The 9831-nt window shown below is 36.1% G+C and overlaps 1 protein-coding gene across 3 annotated transcripts in view; it reads right to left on the reverse strand.

Moving 5' to 3' along the window:
- Positions 1-6484: 6484 nt before the first annotated feature.
- LOC137651012 (palmitoleoyl-protein carboxylesterase NOTUM-like) overlaps positions 6485-9831 on the reverse strand; it is a 118018-nt gene continuing 114671 nt past the window's right edge. Inside the window, exons 9-10 of one of the 3 annotated variants that reach the window (XM_068384161.1) lie at positions 8226-8318; positions 6485-7788 (exon numbers count right to left, since the gene is read on the reverse strand). In XM_068384161.1, the coding sequence (XP_068240262.1) occupies positions 7652-7788; positions 8226-8318 (230 nt within the window). In that variant the 3' untranslated portion in view covers positions 6485-7651. Of the gene's footprint in view, positions 7789-8225; positions 8709-9831 lie in introns of all 3 variants that reach the window. The other 2 variants (XM_068384157.1, XM_068384153.1) reach the window with 2 other exon arrangements.

Genomic DNA, 9831 nt, shown 5'->3' on the forward strand with positions numbered 1-9831 from the left:
GAAGTCAGCTTCCTTATCAAGTATGAACCCTTAAGTTTGTTTATTAACTCTTAAGTAAAAAATTCCATCTATATTGGCTGTCTCTAACCCTCCACCAAAGGTGTTAATCAGCTACATATATATAACTACCAGGTAAGTCTTGTTTAAAAATGTTATTTTCATTATAAAATAAATTTTTTAACATACTTACCTGGTAGTTATATATAATTAAAATCCCACCTCCTCCCCTCTAGAGACTAGAGGCATGGAAAATATGAGGGAACAGGGGATGGTTCCGAGGTACCTCGCTAGGGTGCGCAGGTAGTACACCTGGCTCTCCAATCGGCGATTGGCGCGAGTTTTGAATTTTCTGCCGTGACGTCAGAGGCTAAAGCTACAGTATATATATAACTACCAGGTAAGTATGTTCAAAAATTTATTTTGTAATGAAAATAACATTTCTGCCATGACGTCAGAGACGTAAGCTATATATATATATCCACCGGGTAAGTAATTTATGTTAGAAAATTTATTTTATAATGAAAATAATATTTTTATCATTTGCAGGAGATTAGTCCTACCTGGTCTGATCTCTAGAACTGTATGGTAGGCAAATAGGGATTTGTTCTTACATGAATACAAACTATCATCCTTTAATAGGAGTATGACTTTAACGAAGCTGGTATGTACGTTTAAAGTTACAACGATGTAGTTATAGCTACTGAGGATTAAACCCTGCCCACCCATCAGTCAGCTGAGTGCTCACTTTTGACTTCAATGGAGAGATCTACAGATGTACGCTTGCTGCCTCCTCAATCTTGGCTGTGTTAATTTTCAGTGAAAATGGAGAAGTACAGTGATGTGCAAATATGTCTTGGCAAATCTGGGAAGAAGTGTGACAGGTATACATAAAATCCTGACATTGATCCTGACCATTTATGTTTTTCTTTGGTGAAGGTAGGATTGATTGGAGTCATCGCCTTATCACAAATGCAGGTCATGGCTGCCATCTCCAGTGGGTTGAGTTCGCCAAGAAGGAAAAGGCTAAGGGGGATTCTTCATTAGCGAAGCTGTTGACGCTCAAGCTAATGCCAAATAAGATAAATAGCTCCTTTTCTTCTGGTGCTACTTAACCTGTTGTCTCTTCTTTGGATTCCTGTAGGGCTATGTCCTCTGGAGGAATTTGTGGGGTTGAAGAGACTTCAATTCAGTTGCTGGGTGTTCTTCTGGGAAACCAGAGATATCTACTTTCCATAGTGAAGATAATACTCCTCTGCCTTTACCTTGAAACTTGCTTATTGCTGTACTGTACTGACAGATGAAGATGACAATTATCTGGACCTGAGGGTTTTGGATGCCTCCAGGACTTCTGAAGCTTTCCTCACTGCATCTTCCTCATTTTCTGCACCACTTGTGGTCTGAACTGCTGTTGGAAAAGCCCATGTAGACTCTCCCTCTATTGGGTCATCGTTGTTGGCCTCCAAAACCTGAACCCCTGAAGAAGACTGGTAAGAAGACACGTGCACTCTCATCCTTTTCTAGTTCTTCCCTCTCTCCTGCATCATCTTTGGCTGATCCTTCAATGCTAATTTTTCTTTTAGTTATTGTAGAGGTTTATCATCTAAATCAATATCCCGTAGAGATAGTAATGTTTTCTATGATATGTGGAAATATCTTGCAGAACCTACTAAATGTTTCCATCCTTGGAGGGGGAAATGTGCCAGCTTCCCATGTTTGTTAAAGACCCTAATAAAATAAGGGAAACTATACTTCATCCTGCAATGTTGCCATAGGTTTTCCTATCAAGCCCTCGTACTGTGAGACTGCCGCGCCGTCAGCATGGAACATTATTTTTTAGTTGAAACTTCGTAACCGGGAAGAGTCCTCTCAAACTGGGAAATGCTCTTTTTCCTTGGTTTTTCTCAAACTGTTTCTCAAGTACTTTTTCTATCACCTATCACTACAACCTGATCTAAATTTTATCAGCTTTCTCACACCTTGCAGTCTTATCTTTCTTCCTCTTTTCAATGTACAGTACTGTATAAATTATTGAAAAGGGATACCATTGCTGGTATTGAGTTTATTTTCAAAGCTAATTGTCAGATCAATGGTGGTTTTCCCAACTGCTAGATGATGTTTGGACTTCAGAAGTGTCAATATTCTCATGTTGATAGGTGGGATTATCTCTGATAAGATGGCCTTTGTATTCCACAGTGGGCAGTGTTTTAAAGATTATAAACTACTTTTGACATTTTGTCTTGCTTTGCCTACCACTATAATTACAGTGGTGACAATTGTATTCTTACAAAGTTCTCAGTCCCATCAATTTGGTTTGCCTTATACTTGACTCTAGTCTTTAAATATGTAGCCCTAAGGCTATACAATAAGCTCCCAGTAGACATCTGAAAGATTGAAGGTATTAAGGCTTTCAGGAAGAAACAGAAGACTTTCTTGATCTGTGAGTGCTTTGATAGTGTCAATTTAATAATAACAAGCAATATGCGGTGTTCAATAATGAATGCTTTTGAACGAACATGATAAAATGGCTATGGGGGTCCTGTAGATAGTAGGGTTTTCGTGCTTTATAGGACTAGAAAAACAGCTCTTAAAGTATACTGTACTAATCATTATGGTACCATCCCTTTGGGGTAGGGTAAGGAGAGGACATTTGGGAGTTAGCTCTCACTGGTATCATTGGTGAAGGGATTAATTCTACGGAAGGCTAATGATCTCTTTTAAGATGCCATTCTAAAGATTTCTTTCCCGGAAGTTATTTTTTCATGTGTTTTGATCATTCTTATTATTATCCCCTAGAATGAGTAACAATGGTACAGTTTTCCCGTCCCCTGGATCCCCACAACTTGGTCACAACTGGAATAAAACTTCTAGAATACTGTGCAGTATACGAGTTAAACTGGAGACTTCTAATTGTGAAGATTGCGCACTCAAGCAGCATCATGGGACATATTGACGTTGGCATACAACACAGCTTGGATGTATGGAATTTTACAATCTCTTCATGATTGTGGATTAAGAATTTAACATTTTAGAGTTTAATGACATGACAAAACCACTTTATTGGTTATAAATAAAATCATCCAGGTATCACTAACTATCCCATATGATTTACAAGTTTAAGAAGAAAAGAAAGTCAATAATTTTCTTTGGGATAAATAAAACAAGCATGTTTGTCTGAGTGTGATTTGCTAATGCCATTCTGTTTTTCTACATTGTAAACATTTACATGAAACTGAGGTAGATTTGGTAACCTAACATTCTTACATCTAGACAACATTTTACAGCCGACAAATATAGATTTATACACTACATTATTTACATAAATAGTTATTTTTCATTTATATAACTTTGGAATTTCAATACATAGTTTTAATATATTAATAATAACACCCCTTTTCTTTGCTTTGGTAAGAAAAGGTGAGTTTTTGCACTATGAAAGTGAAGAAAATTTTGTTTGTTAAATCTTTATCGTACTAGTTGCAGGGCCGTGTAAAACGTAAGGATATGCCTACTAAAGGTCATAAAGAAGAGAAGAGGTATAGCCTACTACCCGCCTTGGCCTGCCTTTCGTTAGAAGGAGTTTGACTACGGGACATAGTATTTACAGTTTAGTCAGGCATTGTGTGTACCACTTTTAAGGGTAATGAACTCCTTAGACAGATGGCTGGATCATGTTTTGTTTGTAAGATTAAGTTGGTAATATGAACATATATATTACAGAGAAAAGTACAGTAATTTAAGAAAAAATTCATATGTTTTTTATAATGAACAACTCTGAAAATGTAGATAATTTTTATTATTATGTTGAGGTTACTAAACCGTTAGTTACACATACTTGAATAAATTTAGCTATTGTTTATCCACCAATGAACAGTTTCTAGAGTTGCATAATGAAAGCCTAGCCGTAAAGTGATATTACGTGGAATTTCTGTTTCCATGATTGTTTCATAGCCCACATCACTATACAGAGTAAATGATCTTGGTACTATAGTCAATGGAAAAGCTGTAGAGGTAGTTCATTGCAGGAAGAAAATCCTGTCCAGTATTGTTTTAGAACTCCTAAACATATGAGAAAATGGTTCATCGCCGTTGAGAAGGCCACCCCTTGGAGGAATAATGGCTATTCCTCCAAAGGCCGCCCCAGCATCCACGGGCAATGCCGGTGACATTCAAAGAACTTTCTTTGACCTACCTATTATGAGGTTACTATAAACGAATTATGGTATATGAAGATAAACGTCTTATAGATAACTAAAGTACTGTAATTGTAATCTTTAGGGAAAGTGTGAAGTAGTTAATCTTCCTCAAGTATTTTGTATTTTTTTGTCACTTAACAGGCTTACAGTGTTTTTATACAATGTAATGGCATGTTATGTTATATTCAAGCCATATATGCATGCCTAAATGGACTTACAGTACCAGAGAACATAAGTATTACTAGACTATAAGCTATTCCATCTTGTGGTTATTTGCCACAAGTGTACTGTTTAATTATGTAACTATGTCATAGCGGTGATATGACTAAAAGAATTGAGTTATAACTTATTTGTACTTTGTTGAAGATATCTATTCTACCCTTATACAAATGTGAACGGCAAGTTTTTATATTGTCGTATATTTAAAATAACAGATTTACGAACAGGATGTGTAACTGATAACCTAAGCAATATAAAGCTTCATGTTATTACAAATACAAAAGTATAGATGTGATCTATATTGTTCTTTAGTACAGTGGAACCTCTACACACGAACGTATCTACAGTACATCCGAATTTTCCAACATCCGAAGTAAAATTCGAGCAATTTTTCGACTCTATACCCGAATTTTATTTCAACACACGAAGTAAGCAATTTTCGTCGTACTGGTTGTATCCGAATTTTTCGACACGCGAAGTACAATTCGAACACGTTCCTACTCTACACCCGAATTTTTTTTCGACACCCGAAGTAAACAATACCCGTGCACGTAGATGGTACTCATAGCGCCGGATGTATTTTTTATTACTGCCGATAGAAGGCAGCATTTCTACCTCGGAGGGACCCTCAATTAGCGTGGCTTGGGACATTCCTCTGTTCTTGTCGGCTTTGTGTGGTTGTGCCCTGCGCGTTCTGCTATTAACTGTGTTTTAATCGTGATTTTTTACGTTTATCCTTTTACGGTATTTTACGTAAATCATGGGTCCTAAAAGGCTTAGTTTCGCAAGTGGTAGTGGTAGTGGTGAGAAAAGGAATAAGGAAATGCTGTCTTTAGAAGTAAAGCAAGGAATTATTGAAAAGCATGAACTTGCAAAAGAATACTGTATCACGATGAACTTAGTACAGAGGAGCTCAAGGAACTCCATGCTATGTCTGAGCACATGAGTGATGACAAGGAAGGGATCGAGGAGGTAGAACATGTGTTAGGTTCGGCGCAAATAAAAGAGGTGTTAGGAAAATATCAAGACGTGGTCGACTTCGTCGACAAATACCATCCAAAGAAATTGCAGGTTTGTCGTGTAGTTGCGCAGGTTGATGATGTTTCCCTAATTTATTTTCGAAACATTCTGAAAAGCTGTACCAAGCAGCTTTCTATCGATAGCTTCTTTAAAAAAAACTACGAAGCGAACTCGTGATGAAGAGGAAGGAAGTGGTTCAAAGAAAACGGCAAAGAGTGAAGCGAAAGAAAGTGAAACAAAGAAAACGGCAAAGATCGAAGAGAAAAAATTCAATCAATTTTAAGTGTAGAGTGAAAGTGATTAAAATTAATCATCAAAAAGAAAAAAAGAAAATGTAAAAAAAAATATAAAACATAAAAATGAAAAAAATAGATAAGCTAAGTTAGGTTAAAGTTCACTTAGTGTAAGTTAGAATAAGTTACGGTAGTGTACGTTTATCGTAGTCAACCTCTCTACCTCCTCGCCGCCCGTCCGTCTCCTCTCTGCGTAGCAAGACCAACACCTGCGCTGGACTTTGTAAGGTAAAGTGAGGCTAAAAACCCGTTTCTTATTTATTATTTCTTGATGATTGTTCTTTTTTACATGTCTATTATCTAATTTAGAGTGCATATTGTTATGTGTAATTATGTGTAGTGATTTATTAAGGAGTTATCATAGGTTTTTGGGCTCAACCACGGATTAATCCTTTTTCAATGTATTCTTATAGGAAAATTCGTTTCTACATCCGAACATTTTCTACATCCGAACATTTTCTACATCCGAAGTCGGTTGTGGAACGGATTAAATTCGTATGTAGAGGTACCACTGTATTGTGCTGCATAGTACTCATGTCAAGATATTGGTGAGCATTGTAATTATTAGGTTTTTGAGAGATGTATTTGGTTTTCATATAGAGAGTACACACGTAGAGTGATGAGTTTTTTCATCTTTACTGTCAATCGATAGGGTCGTAGCTAGAGATTTGCAAGCCTGGGGGCTGAGTCAGTGAAGAGCCCCCCCCCCCCCCTTTTGCAAGCCTGGGGGCTGAGTCAGTGAAGAGGCCCTTCTCTCCCCCCCCCCCACTGAGCTACACCACTGACATTGAAACAGTAGCTTTATATTAGTAATGTTCTGTTTTTTTAAACTGGAGTGATATTCCTTTTTGGAGTTTTATACTGATGTGGTTACTACATTTTATAATGATCCGTCAAAATTCATACCTGTTTTATGTGAATAGAATTAGTCTATACATTTAGATTGTTCCTCCCATTGAATATATCTCTTTGGTTGTTGTTAATAATACTAGTGTTGTGATTTTGAATAACCCAATGAATTTTGGAATAAGTAGTCAATTTTAAAATTTTGGAATAAGTCGGTCAATTTTCAACAGAAATTAAGATACGTAACATGCTAAATAGTTTAAGAATGACTCAGAATGCATATTTGCGAGATTATGTCAGCTTAGAAAATATGATTTTAATGTTTTTTTGTAAGTAATCACATTTTATTAAAATTCCTTTAGGTTTTGTGAATTCAGTAAGTTGATTAAATCTCCCTGCTCATAAGTCAATTAATTTATCTTTTCCACTACTGAGGACAGTATAGCTACCCTGAGACCTTTTAATGTTTATATGAACGTTTCATACTTCATTGATTACAATGAATTATAATAAATTATCTTCTGTTTAGGGAAACCATGGGAAATATTTTGATTGTTAGTGATGATTTGTATGGTGCAGAAGGTTCTCAACTTACAAACTTGATAGGTTCTAAGAAGCTGTTTATAAGTTGAATTTGATTAAATATTGGCCTGGGTAGGCCTAACCTGAATCCCATGCTTATGATTTCCAGCCACAAAAGTCAACAAAAAGTCCGGTTTCTTATGAAATAGATATCGTATTATTACAATTGTCATTTTGTAGACTGTATTAAATGATATGATATTGTTTTATTACAGCATTTCTATATCTTATCTTTGTTATTTTTAGTTGGATTTTTTTGCATCTCCAAATGTTTGTGAGTTGAATGTTTGTAAGTTTGGGTCCTTCTGTACAGTATATGATAACCGACGCGCATGAAAGAAATGGTCTGGAAAAGATTACATTACATTCACGACTTGGGGATGACACGGCTGAATCGTCGTGTGCAATCATCCTCATAAAGTTTGAACGGTTATTTTTAACTTTTCCCAATAGAAGGTATGTAGGCTGGAACTGCTGCAGAGTTGGCAGTCCTTATTTTCATTGCGTGAGAATTAACAGCAGCTCGTCATTTCCCATAGAATTGAGTGTGTGGATGTCGATGCCGAGAGCGTTTGCGATGCTTGCCATGTCGAGACCGAAGCTCTTCAGTAGATCCAGAAAGTTCATTTCTTCTCCTGAATGAAAAAAGATAAAAATCAAAAATAAAAATCAGAATATAATTTAGATTGCCATGCTGTAGTATGTGACTTAATTTTCATTATGAGGTATCAGTCTAGATTTATTATTATTATTATTATTATTGTTATTATTATTATTAAAAGCAAAGTTATAACCCTAATTGAAAAAGCAAGATGCTATAAGCCCAAGGGCTCCAACAAGGAAAAATAGCAATGAATATTCTATTTTAACTTTACCATCTTGGTAATCATAAAGGTATACTTTATTTCTGTTAGATACATCAGTATTTATCATGCAAACTTTAACCTTCTATTTTATCTTTACCATCTTGGTAATCATAACGATATATTTTTGTTAGATACACCAGTATTTATCATGCAAACTTTACCCTTTCATAACTATAAGAGATTATTCAAAAGACTTCTATAGTTACCTGTAAAGGGATTTAGCAGCTTCGGACAGGCATAGTTGCAGTGCGGCCAGGCGCAGTTATCTGTCAAGTGCAGTGTGTCTGCTGGGCACAGGTCTGAAGAGTAGGCATCATTTAGTTTTGGCATCATGATATCTTCACCAATTGTCTGCGACCCTGAGTGTGTTGTGAGGGAGGGTACAACAGTAGAGACAAGGCTGGAGGTAGGGGAAGTAGGCATTGGAACAGAATTTAGCTGAACTGTGCTTTTTGAAGTGTCAACGTCGGAATGCAGAGGCATGGTAGAAAGTGGCGAAGTGACTGGGACCAGAGGAGGAGAGCTGGCAAGGGTGTCAGAAAGCGAAGCAGTATCGGAAAGAGGCAAGGAGACAGTGGCAGTAGATACAGGCTGAGTCTGATGGAGAGCGGATTGCTTGGAATGAAGTAGGAAGATCGACCGAGCACTTCTCTCTCTATCACCCGGAATTTCTTTGGTTTTCTTTACGCCTGGGAAATAAACAGCTCGAGTTACAACACTGACTATGGAGTAAGAGTTTAACAAGTTGAATTCTGACATTAGCTTGGAATATTTTACTATTTATTTTTACTTTAGGATTACTAATTTTTATATATCTTTTATAAAAATGTTTACTTAATGTAAGTCCAGTTCAAAGTTGTGGTATTGTATTTCAAAGTATTTATAGCATGTTCTAATATGTATAACTAGATTATTCAGTGTAAATTAGTTATTTGATAAAAAAGGAAATTAGTCATGAATACTTGTAACAGTATAAGTAGATTTAGCAAGAAGACAAACAAGTGTAATATATTACACAGCCAAAAGGGACAAAAATGCATTTTTAGAGTTACCCTTATTCATTACATAGTAGAATAAGAATAGGATGTGATTTTACATAAGTCATTGTTTGGCCAAGAAATTCTACCTTGGAACATGTCTACATAAGTTCAATGCTGTCTGATGAAGTTTGTGTTTCTATCCAGATGGAAATAAGAAGCCTAAAAATCCAGGTTGTTTGATTGTTATTAGTGTAATTTTACCTATCAGTATATTATATTTTTGTTTTGTAGTATTAAGTATAAGTTTCAAGGAACAAAGATGAATCTCTCAGCTTATAATGCTGCAGAGATATTTGAGGATGGCCTATTATTGTTATTATTGTTGTTACTATTTTTATGATCTGTGCATCAACAAGATGCTATTGTGTATGTTACTTGAAAATGTTAGTTTGGTGTGGTGGAAACCTATGGTTAAGAATTGTCTTGAAGTCCTTCATCTCTTGGCTTGTATCTTATCAAGTTTAGATGTAACTTCCGGCTTTATTGGAAGTTCTTTCTATATCCTGTATGATTTCTAGGGGAATCATAAAAATTTCATATGCCTCTAGAGTTGAATTGTTTGATGGGTTTATATTATTATTATTATCATTATTATTGTTATTATTGTATGTAGACTAAAAAATGACTGTGTACACAGACAAACCTGCACCTCCTCTCACCAGGGAATGACTACTCCCTCTCCCACTACCTGAGGGACGGGGAGAGAGAGAGAGTAGTTTTACGTCTGGCAATGTCACTAAGTGTTACCCTAAAGAAATTCATATATAGCCAG

This window comes from Palaemon carinicauda, chromosome 1, assembly GCF_036898095.1.
Source record: "Palaemon carinicauda isolate YSFRI2023 chromosome 1, ASM3689809v2, whole genome shotgun sequence".
NCBI classification, from domain to species: domain Eukaryota; kingdom Metazoa; phylum Arthropoda; class Malacostraca; order Decapoda; family Palaemonidae; genus Palaemon; species Palaemon carinicauda.